Source organism: Diuraphis noxia, unplaced genomic scaffold, assembly GCF_037042655.1.
Source record: "Diuraphis noxia isolate RWA-SAM2 unplaced genomic scaffold, SU_Dnox_SAM2 contig0005, whole genome shotgun sequence".
NCBI classification, from domain to species: Eukaryota; Metazoa; Arthropoda; class Insecta; order Hemiptera; family Aphididae; genus Diuraphis; species Diuraphis noxia.
In genome coordinates this window covers 6,400,567-6,422,434 of record NW_028301715.1, presented here as the reverse complement: position 1 = coordinate 6,422,434, position 21,868 = coordinate 6,400,567, and the positions used below count along the sequence as shown (strand labels likewise).

The window sequence follows — 21,868 nt, the reverse complement described above, 5'->3', positions numbered from 1 at the left end:
TCTTAAATAAAGAAAAAAAAGTATGAATTGGTTTATTTGTAAATTAATTTATATCATTTAATTAGTTATTTACAAGATACATAAAAATAATTAATAATCATCTTCTTTTTAAAATAATTTGCCTGACAGTCGCCAGGATTTTATCTTATGCGCGTAAACATAATTTCACTTACCCAAACGGCGGTATTTATGAATTATATAGGGGCGATAGAATTATTAGGTTAAAACTATTACCAAACGACTACCATTCTAACAATTATTGAATTACCTTGAATTTTTCAAGGTTTGGTCGCTGCCTGTTGGGTAGTGTGTACAATGTACAAATCTAATAATTTTAAGATTTGTGAATGGCGTGCAATTGATCTAAGATCTAAATTCTATATACCTAAATATTAATGACTAGATAATTTCGTATAATATTATTAAATTACTATAACAGTTTAGTGTAAGAGTGTAACCGTGTAGGTATTTCAACTCATTTTATCTTTTTTAGGATATTTGAACTTTTTAATTTAAAAAAACTGCTGTCTTTAGTTGAAATTAAAATCAAATAATAGATTCTCTTAAATTCTCAAACTACAATATTATAAATATAGGTACTTTCCTATGCAATGGAAACTAGTAGCAAAGTGGATACTTAAATGGATTGAACTTTTGATTATTTCAATAAAATAATAAAAGTATTTTATATATTTCAATTAAAATTACGAATCTATTTTTTTTTAAATGATCAAAGTTGTAAAAAGTTAAGAAGTGAGCCTACAGAAATTTACTTTTGTAACCATACTTTACACCAGAAATTATCTGCAGAATAAAAATACAACGATATTAAAATAAAAATACTAACTACAGTATCGACTCGAGTGAACTGTATGCATATCGGTATAACCATATACATATAGGTTTATAAAATGTATATTGTTATTATTACAGTCATATAGTTTTAAAGTGATTATTATTTGGTATGATAGTATGTGTATAATATGGCTATACCAAGTAGAATGGAACAGAATTCCGTTTGTCGTAAGGTATATATATTTAAATTATTACACACACATACACACACATATATATATATATATATAAAGAAATTAGGTATGTATTACTGTATTGCCATTTATCTACCTATAATGTACATTAGTAGTATAACATACAATATTATTCTATATGATAGCGCCTGTTACATTTAAATCACAATAATAGTTATTTTTTTACTGTTAAAAACCTGAATTTAATATATTTTATCTACCTTATGTCATATATTGCATTAAATAGAAGTATTCTTTTTTAAACAGTTATTATGCGTTAAAAATATAACGGTATCTTAGAAAAAATATTATCAAGTATTGAATATATTTATGACACACGTTATTTATATTCACAAATCACAATATTAGATTACATAGGTGTACGGTGTATACTGCATATATATATATATATATATATATATGTAAATATGTACCTACTGTCATATATGTATTTGGACATTTGGTACATAAAACGTAACAAATAATATGTTGTTTTAATTTTAATCAATTCAATATTAAGGCCTATATTAATTATGGAGTACCTAACTCATTTAATATAATATGTATGATTTGCATTAATAATGTGAATTGTAAATAAAAAATTATAATAAACGATTGAAATACTAACCTATATAATGATGGTTATACGTATAACACCACATTTAGATTATAATTTAATCATATTATTATAATATATTATGTAAAACAGTTATACAAAACAATAAGCATTTTATATATTTAAAAAATGTATACCAAAATCAATTCTTGTTTACATATCTATAACAATAGTGGGAGTAGCACGTTAGCACACCTGTTATTTATTATACTGTTACCTTAACTCTAAAGTATGCTATCCGTGTTAATTATAGAGATGGTCGATAATCGATTACCAGTAAAGTGTTTAATTTAGTTTTACGTTTTTACACGTTTTACGTGTTAATACTTTATTGGACCTCAATATTTAGTGTAATATGTGTAATAATAATAACATGTAATAAAATTGACCTTCGTGTGAAAATAACGGCGTCGTCTGCGTCATCTAATTTTCGAAAGTTTTCATTTGTAAAAGACTTTAATAGTCCGTAAAGAACATTTATAACGACGCAAATAATACATGCGTATATTATACAATAATAATACAAGTAGGATGACTAACCGAGTATAAAAAATTATTATGAGTAAGTTGTCGAAAACTCCATTGCACAATTATTAATGTATAGATAGAATTATTTAAAAGTTGAAATTGTAATAGATGTACAGTAAAAATGACGTTTATATTTTGTGACATGATATTTGAACTTTTTTTTATATTTCATTATTTTACATAGTACCTAATATTACTTTAGTCCTCATCATTATTTATAGTTGGATGAAGAATTATAAGTCCAGCAGGGTAGGCCAAGTCTTACTATAATATTATTGTCTCCGCTATTTTTAGCCTTTTAGGTTATTATGTTGTTCTGGTCAAAAATATTTTTAGCTCATATGTTATGTTTTAAAATATTTTTTTATGAAGTTATGCTTTTTTTTCAATTCAAAAACCGGGAACGAGTGCCGAGTGGGAACTGTTTATCCCAATACTGCCACCCATTCCCGTATCGTTTATTCGCCAATATTTATATATAAGTTATACAAAGGTGGGATTAAGTTATACCTACAACCTACAATCTACAAAATGCAACAGTAAGTGTGCATCAGTATTATACTTCGCAATTGAACAAATTGGTACAAAATCTTAACTCTATAAATCGATATTAATTCATTAAATAGGTACAAGGTTCCTATAATATGATCACATCATTATATATACCTAATTCGAATTATGAAATACTGACTATAATTAAAAGATTAAAGGCAGGCGACGGCGCTAATAGAGTTAGTTGTTGCAGTTCTTTCTGCAGAGCTTAAGAGTACGTAACAGTGGAATTTGTTGTCTCCGTCTTACCAGTGCGTAATAATAATAGCAAATTTACGCTCAGCAAAACACTTATAGCTCCTTTAGTTTAAAAATTACAGTGAATCGACCTATTATGAAACTTTATGGTAAGAACATTTTCTGTGATTGTACGTTGGTTTTTTACGATAATTCAATTTTTAAGTGAGTTATGAGCATTTTTAATGTACTGTCATTATATACTCATAACTCACTTAAAAATTGAATTATCGTAAAAAACCAACGTACAAACACAGAAAATGTTCTTACCATAAAGTTTCATAATAGGTCGATTCACTGTAATTTTTAAACTAAAGGAGCTACAAGACGTGTTCTGTGCTGAGCGTAAATTTGCTATATTACGCACTGGTAAGAAGAAGACAACAAATATACCACTGTTACGTACTCTTAAGAATTAAGACATTAGCTGCGCACTACACTATTTAACTTGTTCATTACTCTTTACTCATTATCACAATAGGTACCTTTACTTATTTTAATGTTAAAATAATATTATATATAATATATATATACATATATATTGATGCATAATAATATTATAATATGTTATAATAATAGTGATAAACTTACAACTATTAACTAGGTATATTTAGAAAAGAAAACATGTCATTAATAATTTATAATTTACAACAATATAGAACGTATTATACTATAAGTATTTAATAAGTACCTAGGTACAATATGAGACTACAACCAACTTATAGAAAACACCTATACGGCTATATCTACCTTTATAATGTGTAAATAACTTATACATTTTATTATTGTAACTACCTACCTATTAATACACGGATTATACCAGGCGCGTATGGCCAGTCAGAATTATTTTATAAATAAACACGGATGTTTACGTATCTAATATATTTTTGGATTAAACGGTGGAACATAGAGGGTGTTTAAACAACCCCCCCCCCCTATCTACTCATGTGACATATGCTGCATTTACCTACCTACTAATATTACTGTTCAACAGTTTACTGTTTTTTACACAATTTTATAAAAATCGGTATTCTTTTATAAATTATATATTATATATTTATGAGTTATTATTACTGCAATTATTATAAGTATATACAATGATCAGTCATACTGCAGATTATAGATATGTAGGCTACTTAGGATAAATGTATATATATATATAAATTACCTAGTAAACCAATTTATGTATACTTAAACTGGAGTAGATACTATAAAAACTTATCAGAACTATTAAGCCAGTTAACTACTAAGTCCTAATAATAGTTTGGAAACGGTGATCTATAGTCTATGTAGGTATACTGATACTATTTTAACACAGAACACTTGTATGCAGTGTTGAATCCATGTATACTACAGGGGGGGGGGGGGGCGAATGCCCCCCTAAAATTTATTTCGCCCCCCCCCTTGACAAATACAACTTTTTGACTTTTAACAAAATGTACCTATTTATTAAATGCACAATACTAATTTAAAAATAAATAATTAATAGGTTTCTAATTTATTTTGTAATTTTTTCAATATTTATAATTTCTGAATTGTAATAAATTATAATAATACAATTTATAATATGTGGCGACCTTAGATTAACCTTAGATTGATTTAAAAATTTGAAAATTAATAATTTTTTTTATAACTTTTTAAATATTAAGAATTTTTTGAATTGCAATAAATAATAATAATAGGTAATACGATTAATGTGTGACAACCTTAGATTGATTTAAAAATTTAAAAATAATAATTTGTTTTGTAGTTTTATATAAATTTGAAATGTCTAAATTATAAATTGTAATAAGAATAACTATTACCTATTAATAGATATAATTCATAATACTAAAATGACGTATCACCATTCACCAATGAAAAAAAAGTGAGCCCCCCCCAGAAAAATTATCTGGATTCAACACTGCTTGTATGTACGTCTATAGACCGCCTATAGGCCATCTAGATTCCAAAATATTTTATTTAAACTGGGACTGTAATCAATGTCGCAAAAAGGATGAGGACTTTAGGATTAAAAGCACTAAGTCTAAGTCTTAAATGGGCTCTTTTAATTCGATGCACAAACGAATAAGTGATAATAATGATAATAGGATACTGTTTATTTTTAAAATATGTAAGTAAAACATCCTTCTATGTTCTAACCTCGCCACTGAGGACTGAAGAGTAAGTAACTGTAATGTATGTGGTAATCTTAATCCAATGATAAATCTTTGCAATCGTAAAACGATTCTGAGCAAAGCAGGGGTGGACTGGCTAGGGCGACGGGCCGGCGATCTCCACCTGGGCCTGTGAAAATTTGGGCTGTTTGAATAAATTTTGACCGATAAATTATAAAATGTAAAAGTTAAATAATAATACTTCCTGAATAATTAATAAATGTGCTGCCGTCCTCCACCCAGTTGTGGTAGAAACCTACGGGTGTTCACTAGAAATTTTCTCAGCACTCAAGTGTTCCAAAAACCTACAGTCCCAAAACTCAACAGTACCAACCTACAGCTATAATGGGCTCAGTTGCCGAAGCTTATATGAAAAAAAATTAATAAATGTATTGCCATGGTAAATATCAACAATACTTATATTACTAAATGCAAAACATTGTGTATATATTTTTACTATTTTTTTTCCATTATTTTCCTGTGATATATATATATATATATATATATAACTATTTTTGAATTTTATTATTAGCCCAAAATTTAGTTGGAATTTTCTGTTTAGCCGATTTCGACGTCTGTCATCTATACTGCTAGGTAAGTATTATATATTTTATGAAATATTTGTATTAGTAAATAGTAATTTATTTTACTATTGGTAATACGACAGTTTGAATTAATTTATGTCGAAAACATTGAATTTGAAAATGTCATTGAACAATTACGCCAATTACTAGAATATTCAAAGTCTCAATATTTTAGCAGTTTACTTGTGTTTTTCCACATGCAATTAGGTCAATCAAGTTTTCCTAGTGATTAACAAGTTTTATGAGTAAAACCACGTTTGATTAAAATAGAACAGACAATAGCTAGGTAGCTTTCCCCTCAGCGCTGTGAATATAGTACTCCTACTACTTCAACTTAATATACTAAATTACTAACTTAGTACCACAATACAACAATAGATATACCTATTACACACTATATTATACAATACGCATCGTATTATCACCCATAATATAATGATTATCGATGTTTTCGAGAAATTAATATTTTCATTTAATTATGTCAAACAAAAATAATTATTTTATTATTACGATTCGTGGTTGTATATCACGTTTTAAAATCCAAAGTTATTGCTGTGATCACCGCAGATCATGGTTCGTAAGTATGCGTATACCTCCGACACGAACTTAACTGACGTGGAGACGACGATGGGCGCGTCTTATACGTCGGACTGAACGGACTGAATCGGTGAATCGTACGATATACCTAGGCTATTCAGCCAATGCCTGGTATACGTAGACTACAACAAGTAGTGGGTAGGTGGGCAAGGTAGGCACCATTGCACCATAATATAATACGACATTGTATGTGCGAGTACTGCCGCAGCAATGGAACGCATCTCGGTTTCTTCGCGACGGCCCACGACAACCAGTTCGGCGTTGAACGCCTCGCGAGCGCTTGCGCCGTACACGTGACGTCATCGTCGTGACCGCGGACCGCGGCCAACAACTATTGAACTGTACGTAGTGCGTGGCCTACATCCGGGAATCCCGTTACCCGTGCCACTTGTTCGGCACCATCGCCAGACGCCAAGCGCCGTGCACGTACGTTTTCGGAGGGGCCCGGCGATTGTATTATTACTATTTTATATACCTAAGCTATACATCAGTAACGATTACGGATCGGTAACGCGTCAACGTGTCGTGCCGGCACAGAAATTTCACTTGCGCAGTTATTATTGTAGGTGCGTGTACAACCATCGCTCGCTCAACAGTTCATATTATAATATTAAAAAATAGTAACTAGGTACCTGTTGTGCACGCATTGACACGTGATATGTTCGGTTTGCCGGCTGTCATGGGCAAAGGTGTGTACGGAGAGGAGAATAGTGGCGGCGGCGGCAACAATCGGAACCGCCACAGCGACTACAGCAGCGGCGGCAACAAGAGCAACAAGAGCAAAACGCTCACGTATCTGCTGTGGCTGATCGGCGGCGTGTGCGGCCTGCACCATTTCTACCTGGGCAGAGACCTGCAGGGCGTACTCTGGTGGTGCACGTTCGGCGGGTATTTCGGATTCGGTTGGCTCAGGGACCTGTTCTACATCGGCGAGTACGTGGCCGACGCCAACAAGGACGAGAAGTACATGAAAAAAGTCGACTACATGGTCCGCGTGTACGAAAAGGTGAGCGCTGGTCCAACTGTAATATGATCTCGGCGTGACGCGTAGGATCATGTCATTAGGCTTTTAACATTTGCGCACACACCGTGTAAATATTTTATGCATATAGATACTCTTTGGTTTTTGCGCGCACGAAAACGACGGTATTGGTTTTGAACGCATTTACGAGAATATTGAAAATTGTTTTACAATAAGTAGGTATAATATGGGATATATATATATTAACTCTTTTCTTTTTCTTTTTTAAGGAGGGGTGAGGGTTGGATCAGTTTTTTAGAAATCTTCCACTTTAGGTGCGGTATAACGTATAATATCAGCGTACCGTATTTAGTATAATAATAATGGAGATGTGACGCTTAATAATAATACAAGTACAAGTACCTATAGGTATAATATAGGTATTAATATGCTTACCATTACTATTATTATACTATATTATACGTATCTTATTTTTGATTTTATTATGTTTACGTTTTTTCGCTAATCTGTAAGTAATCGCAACAGATACACGTCATAATGTTGGCATTTTTTTTCCACGCGTGGATACACAGTATGGATTTTTTTCCTCACATAAAAGCGTAACTTCACACAAACACACGACATGAATGTTTTAAAAAATTGTAGATTTCCGGTATGCACATCTAAAATAATAAACGATTTGTATTAATATTATTTTGAATATCGACACGAGCATTCGATAACGATACCTGTATTACGGTTTAATCCGTCGTCGATGAAAATAATATTATATCCGGTGGATATGTATTTATTTAATACGTTCTATGTAGCTTTCCGTTGACATACTTATAAATGAGTAAAAACTACTTATACATTGCGTTTACGTTGTGTCGCGGAGGCAGCCGGAAACGTCTCGGTCGGTTTGAAAAAAGTGTCAGACGAAAGAAATGGAACGCGATCCTACCTGTATAATGTATTAATGTACCTATTATATTATACGCACCGAAGCGATTCATCAACTGCCGATGACATATTATTAATAATATTATTTCTCTTGTTCATCGCCTATATTGGAATTCGGATACATTAACTAATTCCATCGTCATTATTTTCCGAGATTATCCATTTTAAGATTTCGGACAGAATAATAACTACAATGACATAAAGCGGCTCACAAGATAGAATTCAATGTTTTTCAATATATATATATATATATATATATATATAGGTCAACCATATACATCGTATGGTCATAACCATTCTTAAGAGTGGAAATTTTCACAGACTGTTATATCTGTTAAACCAACCTTATAGTCATACTACTTAACCTTTTTCAACTTATTTATTTTCACTACCTATTATCAATTACCTACTTATATTTACTTAACTCAATCAAATGCTCTTCGGGGCGTCTGATTGTCAAATAAATAAAATAAAAATTGTATATACATTAATATACTCATACAAATATTTATCGGGCCACAATGTTCAGCAATTAATAAAGTGAAATAACATGATGTTTATTGTTATAACTATAACACATATGGTCTTAATCGTATATATATACCTGTTGGCATGTTATGCCTAATGCATTTGCCATATATATATTATTTACTTATATACGTGTTGTTTTGTGTGACGTAGGAAGTATATTGTCCTTAATGTTTTTATTGGTCCGCGCAATTCAAGTATAATTATTCTACATAAATCCTGCAATAATTATCATCATTTAATATTCTTATTCTTATAATAGATTTTATGATCATTATTCAATACATTTATCTGAACATAAATAACAACTACTTATATAGGCTAGGATTTGAAAAAATTCTAAATTGAGTTGACTTTTATTTTTTGCCTATTCTTTATTGGTGGGCTGTTAACATATTTTATAATGTATTGTATATGGTTCAATCTTTGTTTTACTCATACAACAATATTTTATTACAGTTTATTATCATTTACAATAAATTATATTAAGTGTATAATATTTATTATATTATCTATGACTTACCTAGTACCTAACCTACGATTGTACGACGCGCGTTCCTAATACTTATTAACATATGTTTACCTGTAATGAAATAACAAGCAAAATCCTAAAAAATAATATGAAACGCTGTAATGTAAATAATAATAGGTATCTAATTAAAATTAACCATTGTCTTTCAATAAATAATCTTTTACACTTTGTAAAAATAAAAATTTAAGTGTTTAAAACGATTTATAATTTGAACTTCTAAGTTATAGAAAAAGGTAACTAATAACCTAACTTTACTAACCAATAATAACATACTTCGCAAATATATTTTAACTTACTAAAAGTTATAAAACTTATTGCAAATAAATAGGTACATGTTTTTTTATTACATTTGGGTATATTGTAAAAATAAAATATATTACCTATATGTATAGTATATTACATTTGCCATAAGTATCATAATTTTACGATCATTCTGAAATATAATAAACCTACCCTGCTGTCTCCGACTTTTTTTACTGCTTTGAAAACAACAACAACAAAGGGTAGATAACACATAACAGTACCTATATAATTCGACTTTTTGGATAAAATACTTGAGTGTTGAGTACAAACCTATAGATTATAATATTATTATGGTTCGCCGACTCCTATAATATAAATATAAATATAATAGGTATTCTTTTTGCCAAACAAAATTCATGTTCAGGAAAATCAAATTTCTTAACCGAACCCTTCTGCGAGAAGAGTTCGACGCTTGGACATGTGAGGAATTTAACCTTGAGAATATTACACAAACACGATGTGAAGGTTAATCACCTTTATTTCTTAGAAATAGTGTATTACATTACTTATTATACTTAAGGAGGGTTCACAACTCGTCATTTCGTGTAAAACATTTTTTTTTTCTGATCGGCTTACCGAAATGAGGTTGTAACCGTTTAATCGTATCCACCAACACAATGCCATAAATATTGATCATCGCGAAGTATTGTGTATAATATTATTGTCATTGTTAACATCTCCAACAGTCGATAGTTACTTTTAAACTGTGTTGACGTGTTAGTTGCATTCTGGTTAGATCGTTAATAATATAGAGCACAATATTAGTATATTTATTGAAAATGTCGGAATATACAGATTGTGAGCACCCTTCCCTTCGGCTTGAAATAAAACTTAAAATTCATTATATTTAATAAAATGTATGTGGTTACACGTAAAATTAAAACCACTGAATTTTAAATTGTGCTATTTTAAATGTATAGCTCAGTGATTAAAACCATAATATCATAACGGTCTTTTCGTTAAACCAGTTTCGATAATATTACTGGTCACATTTTGCATAATATTATACAAGATCAACGGTATCGCAACGATTAGGAGGGACATTTAATAATTAAATAGTGTAACCATAACGTTAGCGACGATTTGCGGTCGTTCAATAAACTAGTGACGTTCGATTTCATCGCTAGATGGCGGTTATTGATCCCAAAACACTCTCACTCGTGATTGTCCGACGTGACTGCTCAGTATATATAGTAGCATCAGACGCTTACCCTTCACCTCATCACCGTTACCTTACCATCGGGTCCACACTCATGGCGCGGTAACCAAGCGGTTACCGAATGTCCACATTTCGACCTGAGGAAAGTCCCCGGACCTGCGGCAGAAAGTGCAACCGGCTTAACGGCCGTTCGACTCCGCCCCGCTCGCTCGTCCACTTGACGGATGTGACCGGTGCATGTCTCTCGACGTGTCCGTGATCCGTAGAGCTGTGTGTGGGCGATTTCGATTGGTCCTAGATATACAGTATGTCGAGGGAGGGCCGCGCAAGCAGCCCTTGACTTAATGGGGCTTACCAACGGTGGAGAGGTACATTATTTTTTCATTTAAAACAACAAAAAATTCCAATTACTATTCCTTTTATGTATTTTTTTTTGTTCAACATTCATATTATTTTATCTCATTCACTGAAACGGCAATATTATTCCTCGTCGTTCTCAGAAAAATCGTTGGAGAATGTTGCTTGAAATATTCCTTAACAATATAATATTATTGCACTAATGAAGTGTGTAGTTTTAGGATGGCTGATTTGATAGATTTTGAACTGTAAAATAATAATCGATTATCACAATATACAGAAATACAGAACAATGTAATTAATCTATACATATAACAAAAATAGAAATATTGATCTATAGCATAAATCTATGGACAGTCATTTTATTATAATATACAAATTAATAAAATATTTTGAACTTAATAGTATAATATTATTTTATAATTTAAGAAAAATATTTATTCATTAAAAAATAAAAATAATGTGTAAGATACCTCCTAATCAAGAATGAACTACAAATAAACTTAAAAGCATATCCCAACTATAATATTACCATCTATAACCTAGTACAACAATATTTATTATTTACATATTATTATTATATATTATTGTAGGTATAATGTTTTGTTGACATTGTTGTAAATTGTAAGATTAGTTACAGTTCTAAGAAGGAAACTAATTAGGTAATATATTACCAAATCACAGGCCATAGCTCAACCTAATGGAAAATAATTTATATTAATGGCTAATTATAAGTTATAATTTAATTATTAGTTGTTGCATAGTTATTATAAAATTATTGTTATGAGTTTAAACTAAAATCTCTGACATTGTATATTATATTTCAGCCACCATTTTCTACGGTCCGATTCACTGGTATGGTAGTTGTGGCTTATCTTTTCAGTACCGTTGTATCCCTAGCAATACCTGAAGATAATGTCGCAGGTCTTAGCTGGCAATGGTTACAAATATTTACTCCTCTAGCTGCTGCTTTAGGTAAGTGATTCATAATTTATATTCTAAATAGTAACATCATGGAGTTAATGATTTTTTCTACAACTATATATTTTTGTTATTTCTAAGTACATCATACAGTATTATTGTAATATTTAATTGATATACAAGTACATTTAAAACCATAGAAATAAGATTCCATAGGTATATGAATTCTTAAATTTTTAAAATAATCAATTGCATTTTTACCAAGTATGTATAGTATTAAATATTGTTGATTAATTTTTTAGGTGTATGGGCTGTGGGAAATATTGGTCATGAAACGGGATCCATTAAATGGCCTTTAATATGTGCATATTTTATACCCATGGTTGGTAATCCATTGAAATCATTTATATTTGATAAATGGGGCTACGACATTGATGAATCTACATCATTCGCCATAATGATATTATCTGCAGCATGGTCATTTGATCACTTGGAAAAACGGTGGAGACCAAAAAACCAAAAGACCCCAGGCACCTTAAAGTAAGCATTTTTATGAAAAATAATATTGTAAGAATTTATAATTAAATAGGAATTCAATAAAAGTATAAATCATATTCAAATTTATCTGTTCAATATTTATTTATTTATCTAATACAATTTTCAGGCGAATCATTGTAATTAGTATGTGCTGCTTGTTATACATGGCTTTATGGAGTAGTTATTTATATTTCAACGCCAAAGTGACTGATGAAGATGGAGACGAAGTACCATTCCATGAGGCCCTAGGTCATTTTTTCAGTTCACCCTGGTGGTTAGACGTAAAACAATCATTTATTGATGTATGGCAATTTGCACAACAACATGGGTGGATGGAGACTTGGCGACAAATAGTTTCATTATCTGATCCTTCGGGTGAACAAAATGCTTTTAAGGTGAGATTACACTATTTGATAAAATTTTATTTAAAATGTATGAAACTAACATTGAATGAATTCTTAAAATGTAGAATTTTTATACACTTTGACAACATTATTATTTATGAATGTGGCACAGATTTTTATGCAATTGTATATTTGTTTCCTTTTTACATTGATGGATTTTTGTCAGTTTTCTTTATAAGTCATAATAGTTTCAAATTAATGAGAATTATTTTTTTTAAATATTTAGGTGTTTGATGAACATTTGAGTGAATGAATGATGAGTGAAGTTAAATTTTTACTATTTTCAAAATCTAATTAATGTTTAATTTAATATATTGTCAAGAAGACAATTTTAGTATTACCATTTATTGACAAAATTTTTGTTTTTGGTCAACCTATATCAATTTTATCATGTTTAACAGAAGTTAACTTCCTTTTTCATAATCTTGTTGAGCAATTTAACCAGGAAAGTTTTGTATTGCATTAAGTCCCCCTAATTAAGTTACCAAACTTCCTTTTGTATATTTTCATTTATATTTACTGCTTATTTATGATACTTTTTAGTGCATAAAAATCTGTATTCTATTCATGAGCATTAGTTTGGAGCTAAAAATTTAAAATGGTGTTCTTATAGTTCATACAATTTATAATAATCCATATTTATTATTTTAAATTTTAAATTTAAGGTGCTGGAATTAAGATCAGGAGCTACACAAACTGAAATAAAAAATCAATGTCGAACATTAGCAGTTAAATACCATCCAGATAAAGCTAAAGATGATGTAACTAAGAAAGATGTGCAAAATCGATTCTTCGAAGTACAGCAAGCATGTGAACTTCTATCAAATAGTAGAGCTAAAAGGCGAAGAAGAAATAAACAATTTAATGAAGAGCTTTAAGTTGCAGTATTATTTTTTTGTTATGTACCTATCCATCAAATCATATTTGTTTATACATTAACTGTGATAAAACCAAATTTATGTTTAATTTAACATAATTTAAGGTTATTATTTTTCATAAATGCTTTGGTCAAGGCATAAAATCCTTATGTGATGGTTAATTTAGAAACAAAAATTATAATATTGAAATTCTTTATATTATGTTAAATTAACATTATATTTTTATTAAGGAATGCCTTCATCAGATAGTGTTTTAATTTTAGAAATATTTATTATCATTTATTATACATTAATGTTGTCCGATAAATAAATACAACTCTAGAATCACATTGTATAAATGCTCATTAAGTATAAATCTATATAATTTATAAGTAAGCCAAATTAAACACTAAGTTTATATTGATATATTTTGTTTGAATTATAAATAATGTAATGTTTTCGAGTTTTCAGTATCTCGAAGTTCCTATATTATAATAATAACAATGTTTAGTTTATTTTTAATATGTATTTTACTAATAACACCAACCTTTATGATTTTATTATTTATTTAAAATTAAATTATTTTAATTTGTCATCATAATTTATTTAGTGTAATTTATTAATGCCAATTGGCTTCAAGCCATGGACTGTACTTTCAGAATAACATATTTATACTTGTGTTTTTAGAAACAAATATTTTGTTCTGTAAAAATTATATATTTATATTTATATCATATTGATATAGGTAATTTAATTATAGGAGTTGGGAAATAGTTTGTAATGTTTGTATGTATTGTTAAAATATAGATCATAGTAATTATCAGTTAACTTTACAATACGGTGCCATTATCAATACTGTAATGCTAAAGTTTTTTTTTTTTTTAATCAGACGATTAGTTAGATAGGTAGTCCATAAAATTCATAACATATTATTATAATATGTTGTTTAGAACAATCGTAAAAAAAATATAATAACATTTCTATGATATGGTTTATTGACTTGCTTTTGTAATTAGTATTTAGTTTAAATAAACAGTAATGAAAAAATATTTAGCATTAGGTAATATTAATGATATACATATTAAATTTAAAATTATTAATAAACAATATCTGAAGAGCACCTTAATAATTGAGAATATTAACAGTCATTCTTTCACATAGGTCGTTTTGTACAATTCAATTTTATCAAACATTCAATACATTTTTTTTTCAATAACAATTAAAATAACTAACAAAATCCTATTTACATAGTTTTCTCTCATACATTTTTGAACAATTTTACATAACCATTTTTATGATATTAGAAAATATCCTATACCTATTTTTGGATAAAATTAATTTCACTAAGCTAATTTTAATGCAATATTGTGTAGGTAGTTAAAAAAAAAAATAGAGAAATAATAATTAGGATACACAACATCATAACATACCTATATTATTTAAAATTCAGAAAAGTAATTAATAAAGGATGTAGGATATTACCTACCAGTGGCCAATCACTATGATTTTTATGTTACAATATTTATACATTTGTATTCTATTGGCTGAAGAGAAATAACAGGAATTTAATATAATATTTCAAAAATGCATAAACAATAAATACAAAAGTATAAAATATGTTATCCATAGTAAATATTTTTTCAATAATATCATTTAGTATCATTTTAATTTTAATAATTAGCAAAATTTTATCTTAATAAAGAAATTTGTAAAAAAATACAGAACACAAAATTATACTTAAATTCTGGTTAATTTTGAATATAAATGAATAATAGGTAATACAGTATGTTACAGCAAAAATCATAAATAAGGACAATGCCTATAATATTATGGAGGTATCTAGTCACTATAAATACATAATCCGGCTTATCATAATTCATAATAATTAATAATACTGATAAATGACATAATATCCTTAAAAAATTGGATAATGAACAAGTGACAGGTATAAAGATAAGTGTACTTTAATTTTTAAACATTATTTTAAGATAATTTAATTATTAAATCATTTATATAATATATTGACTATTTGACTCTGTGACATAATTGATACATATTTTAAGCAAAGTACCTACAATCTAAATCAATTAGAAGACTAGTTAGCTAAATCTTAAATAATTAGCAACATACAAAACCAATTGGCAGTAAACCATAGTTTTCAGAAAATAAACAGATGCCATTTATACAGTTACTATTAAAAAAATAATACAATAAAAACATTTTAAACATCAACATTTCTATAATTACCGCTATTTAGTGAAAAATAAAAAAAATACATATTCTACATAGTAGATACCTATCTATTTATCATAAACCAATTTGCCTTTTCATAATTAAGACACGATTCAAAATTTATACTAAAACATTTGAAGGCATCTAATTTTACATTCATCTAAACTCAATGGCTTTAAATATTCATTTTGAAGATATTAATCATACTTCATAAAAAAAAATTGTAGTTGTAGTGACTAAAGCTCAAATCTGGTTATTTTTACTTTATAGGTACCTAAGTATTAGCTGGCTAAGTAAGTTGTAACGCATTGACTGACTGAAGTACTGAGATGTATTTTGTACTTCTCATACATTTAACGTAGTATAATCTGAATAAAAAGATCAATGTTCTTTTTATTAACTCGCAAATACGTGAATGCATCATTTTTTGGATTTACAAATTAACAAAAGTATGTATCAGGGTTCAGGATTCTGAAAAGAATTATCTGTAAATTAAAATCTAGTTAAAAAAATTTACTTAGATACGTTAGCAACTATTTAATATTATATTTTGATATACTACTTGTGCGTTGACGCGTTGTTGAGTTATTAATTGTTTGCCATGTTTTAATTATTTTATATTAGCAATTTGCTAATTTTAAATATTTCAAATGTTCATGTAGATACCTTTAGAACTTCGCAACAGAACTTTTCAATGAATTATAATAACATTTTTAACTGGAAATCACATTTGAAATCTGTTTTTTTTTTTTTATCAACAAAAACTATATGTCATAATTTTAAGCATTATTTTTAATGGAAGCTAGGAATATAAAACAAAAAATGCTTTTAGTCTTTATGTTTTTTATGAATTATGGAAAATATTGCAGGCACTGATTCAGTGTGTCGGTAGGCTACCTCTTCCCCTACTATCCTATTTCATAATAAATTATATTATTTATCACTTAATATTTACCTACACAGGATAATGTATTAATAGTAATTAATATTAATTTAATAAAATTGAATAATTTTTGAAAATTGCCTTAGTAGAATATGAATTATTAAAACACCTATTTTATAATTCATGTCGTTAGACAAACCGCAATTATCATCCTTAGTAATAAGTACATTAAGTTTAATAACACAGTTACTCCACGCTCGAATTTCGATTAAAATGCATTAATTTTGAAAAAAAAAAATTATAATATGTGAAACAATTTAATTGCTCCTGTTAATGCGTGATGGACTCACATCTGAAATATGAAATAGGTAAGGTACTAAAGTATAGTATGTAATATTGAATTTACGATTTCTGCGCGACACAAAATGCCTATCCTATTATTATTTAATACAATATACAAAGTATACACTGTATTATTGGAAAATATATTTCAATGGGTTAGCTCGACTGTATAGGCGCAACTAGAGGCCAAACATTGGGGGTGCTAAAATTAATGTAGATGAAACAGGTCCGTGGGGGCTACGCCCCCACACCCCTAAGTACCATTCTTCAATTTTATATATTACTATAATCAATCTTAAATGCACTGTAAAAACATAAGCACACTAATATTTATGTACCTATCTAAACAGTAATCTACCTCATAAATACATTATAGGCATATTACTTATATATTCATATAATGACCTAGTACCTATAAACAGATAAAAATGTCAATGTTACATGACTAATTTTTGATACAAACATATTGGGGTTTTATCGATTCCGCCGTTTTAATATCAATTCCGCCGGCTATCGACTCCGCCGAGCTTTTTTATTTATTGATTCCGCCGGCTATCGATTCCGCCGAACTTTTTTATTTATTGATTCCGCCGGCTATCGATTCCACCGACTATGTATTTTTAAATCAATTTTTTTAAAGTTTAAATATAAATATTTCAAAAAATAATTCAAACATTTTTGTAAGTAAAATGTATTAAAATAGTAAAATAATGATATAAAATTTATTTAGTTAACGCCAAAAAAGCAAAAATAATATAATTTAGTACAAATAAAATAAATAGGTAATAGTAAATAATAATCAAATGTTCTACAATTTATTTTAAAAACGCCAAAAATGCAAAAATAATATAATTTAGTACAAATAAAATAAATAGGTAATAGTACGCTTTGTTATAAAATTTAAAACTTTTATATGATATTAATTGATTTTTTCTTTCACTAATAACGATTTCAAAATTCATTTTTAACACGAGGTGTCGAGATATCTGGTATATGTATAATGCAACACGCGAACAAGACTACAACTGTCACTAAATGTTGATCATTTGGACACAAAACATATTGTACAATATTTACTTTTATTTCTAATAATACCGATGTACCTACGTGTAATAAAATATGTCTCTTTTCGATACAATTTTATAGATTATATTGATTAAGATAAAACCGACACGATAATATGCGATAGCTATACGTATATTATTATAGAATATGTTAGGGGAGATTAAGACGTTTAGTATAGTTGGAGAATTCAAAATTCAAGTTATATATTTAGGTAATGCTCTAAGACTACGAGTGTTTTTACTAGTGAATTGAAAATTAATTGTATATTAATTTAAGCCTTTTATATTTTGTTTTCATTAAAATAAATAATTTACAAATATTAACCGGCGGAATCAATAAAAAGAAAACTTCGGCGGAGTCGATAGCCGGCGGAATCAATAGATTTTTCACAGGTAAAAAGGTCATTTCGGCGCAATCGATATACGCCCAACATATTATATAACTATAATCATCATAAATAATTTGAGTTTCCACCAAAAACGCCAAATAAAAAACAATCGTACGTATAACAAAGAAAACTTTTTTCATATGATTTTTCCATTTTTGGTATTTTTGATTTGGGGGTGCTGAAGCACCCCCGAGCACCCCCTAGTTGCGCCTATATAGCTCGAGTACCACCACTACCACCCATCATGGCATCTATCTACACGGTGTCTACGACTATATTATTTAAGGTGTAACAAGACTATTTAACAGAGTTCTATTACAAATATTACTATATTTGTCAAATAGTACTGTTACATCCTGTATATAGTATAGATACTGCAGCAAATTCAGTCGTCATTATATATAAAAATTTGGGTTATTCACGATCAGTGACGTAGCCAGGATTATTCTTCCAGGGGAAGGGTTGATATCAATTCTTACACACCAATAGTTTACCTAGGTTCTTCAGCATAAGCATAACATGTAGAAAAAAATACTAAAAATAGCCATGAATTTTCTTTTTATAATTTAAAAATACAATTTAAGACTTTCTTAGCGACTTTCATAGACCATCAAATTAATAATTTTTAAATTTTCTCAACAACTCGGGGGGGGGGGGGGGAGGTTGCAGCACCCTCGGCCGTTTCCCTGGCTACGCCACTATTCACGATATTTATTGTATACTCATATACCATTTAAAAATAATTGTAATAATCATAATAATATTAAACCGTAACCCGCGGCGTTTGTCGGTTACTCGGTTATTACCATCATCGTTTTTTGTTCTTCTGTTTTTTGCTCCGAGAATCGGTGGCGTTCGGTGACGACGGGACGGGCGTTTGCTGCTGCTGTTGGAGCGGTTCTTGCATTCCGGTGACGGTCACCTTTGGCACGGTCAACGGTCTGAGCAACGACTTGACCATGGGCTTGGCGCGCGTGTGCACCGGCAACGCGGGACTGCTTGCGCACAGGGCCGCGCCGGTGAGCTGCGACACCAGCGAATACTGGTTGGCGGTGCCGGCGGTCGAGTCGGGATTGGACGACGTGCGGAACGCACGCTTCAGTTTCGACTTGATCGAGCGGTGGTGTTGCGTGGCCGCGCGCTGGAGTGTGGCCACCGCCGACGTGGCCGGCGGCTGCATCAGCCGACCGTTGATCAGCATGTGCGGGCCCAACTCCGGGTCGCTGCCCCACCGGCCATACGACGTCGTCCGTTCCAGGAGTCGGTTGCGCGCTAGTTTCTCGATCGCGTCCGCGCAATTGTACCGGCCGCAGAATCTGGCCCACTGTTCGGCTCGCAGGCCCCGACCGGTGTCCCGCATGGTGGGCGATGCGCCTGAAAGGTAAATAAACGTCAAACCTTCTTATAATAATATAGCTCCTGCCATAGTAGTGTATTTTTATCATAAATTAACGGGATAAACCCTTTTTATATAAAAACACACTAAATTATATTTTTTGATAATATTATAATGATATATACAAAATAATGTTGAAATAACACAAATATAAACAGTTAAAAAAAAAATAAGATGGATATTTGATACTAACTATATATTATATACAGAGTATACATCCGTGAATATTATTTTACATCAACATTTCAAAAATCAGCAAGGAGTGGCTCGTCAGGAGACTAGGGGAGACTTTGAGACTGCGTCTCCCTTTAAAAATAAACTAGTTGCTTGCAAATAATATAATTAATTAAAAATAATAATGTATAGAAATATTTTCATTTGAATTAAAAATATATTATATCGTTTTCGTTGTTTATTATTATAAATTGAAAGTCACAAAATCGAAAACTTGATAGAATTACTATTTTAGTCATTACGGCTCATTACGACGGTCGCCGGTTCAGTGAAACTAAAGCTCGTCAGTAAGTTGCAATCGTAACATGTAATTGCATGGCTGGTAGGTCGAAGAGAGTCGGGAAGAATAAGCTGCGTATCATAGACGCTATTGAACCTGGGTTCACGACAGTAATATTGCCATACCACTGCGCCGTGTAGTTTTTCGTATAATTATATAGTTATACACGTTTTATTCATATTATTTTTTCAATAAAAAGGTTTTTCTAGGTTCTTTGTTATATGGAATTTATGTTTTATAATTTAAGTCTCCTCTGAGTATTTACTCATGAGCCGCTATTAAAAATCAGACGACTTGATCAAATATTTAATTAAAATTGATGTCGGAAAATTTTATAGTCAGGCCACTGCACGTTTACAATGAACTTTCAAATTATTATGTGTTGAATACGATGACAATAATATTTTTCTTTCAGTAAAGTCTTTCTAACGATAAGTTTATTGATATATTATAAAACTTTGTCTTTAGCTTTATAATAATGCTTGTATAGTACTTGTTAGTAATTGGTATTTATTTGGAATTATCATTAAAACAACTAATAATACAGAACTAAACCTTAACAGTCCGCTAATTACAAGGATCATAGCATTTAAGTCATATTAGATATGTCGGGTGATTTTTTTTTTTTGAAATATTCGAATTAATTCCTAATTCGTTCCCTTGTTCTTCAAAATATATATCCGAATTGGTTTCTAGATTTTAAAGAAATTTCAATTTTCCTTTTCATTGTACTTGTATATATACAATTTAATACAGCTTTCTTCATAAAATGTTCAAGGTAGCGCACTAGCGCAATTAAAAATTACTCGGCATCAATTCTTTCAGCGTTATCTTTATTTTAAAGATTATTTACTTTTTTCCCCCTAATATACATTTGTTCATTTACAATTTTAATACTTGACTTTTACAGTGTTATATTATTTATTAGTAAGTACCTAACCTACATTCCAAGACTATTATACTGTAATTGTGAATTCATTTTGCATATTTTGAAATTCTTACTGAATATTTTGTTATTTTTGAGTGCATATATTAGATGGGGTATAGACGTTTTAGTGCAATAAACTCACAACCCTGGCAATTTATTTATATTTTTTTTTAGCTTTATCGAAATATTATAAAAAGGTAAAAGTTTTGACGTCGTATTTATACTGTTTATGACTGATGCAAATAAATAAAAGTATAATCTACACAAATGATACCACTAAAATATTTACATTGCCGGTTG

The 21,868-nt window shown here is 29.7% G+C and overlaps 2 protein-coding genes and 1 non-coding gene across 5 annotated transcripts in view; 2 read left to right on the top strand and 1 right to left on the bottom strand.

The window, feature by feature from the left end:
* Window positions 1-6,634: 6,634 nt before the first annotated feature.
* LOC107170751 (TM2 and DnaJ domain-containing protein wurst) lies at window positions 6,635-14,806 on the top strand. Its single transcript, XM_089228310.1, has 5 exons — window positions 6,635-7,304; window positions 11,929-12,076; window positions 12,325-12,562; window positions 12,687-12,954; window positions 13,629-14,806. The coding sequence occupies exons 1-5, from the start codon at window positions 6,957-6,959 to the stop codon at window positions 13,839-13,841; spliced, it is 1,215 nt and encodes a 404-aa protein (XP_089084436.1). The 5' UTR covers window positions 6,635-6,956; the 3' UTR covers window positions 13,842-14,806.
* LOC149054815 (RNase MRP) lies at window positions 10,804-11,111 on the top strand. Its single transcript, XR_016192244.1, has one exon.
* LOC107163683 (uncharacterized) overlaps window positions 11,214-21,868 on the bottom strand; it is a 32,693-nt gene continuing 22,038 nt past the window's right edge. For 2 of the 3 annotated variants that reach the window (XM_089228307.1, XM_089228309.1), the window contains one exon: window positions 13,664-20,104. In XM_089228307.1, coding sequence (XP_089084433.1) covers window positions 19,539-20,104 — 566 coding nt within the window. In that variant the 3' untranslated portion in view covers window positions 13,664-19,538. Of the gene's footprint in view, window positions 11,348-13,663; window positions 20,105-21,868 lie in introns of those variants that run through there. The other variant, XM_089228308.1, reaches the window with a different exon arrangement.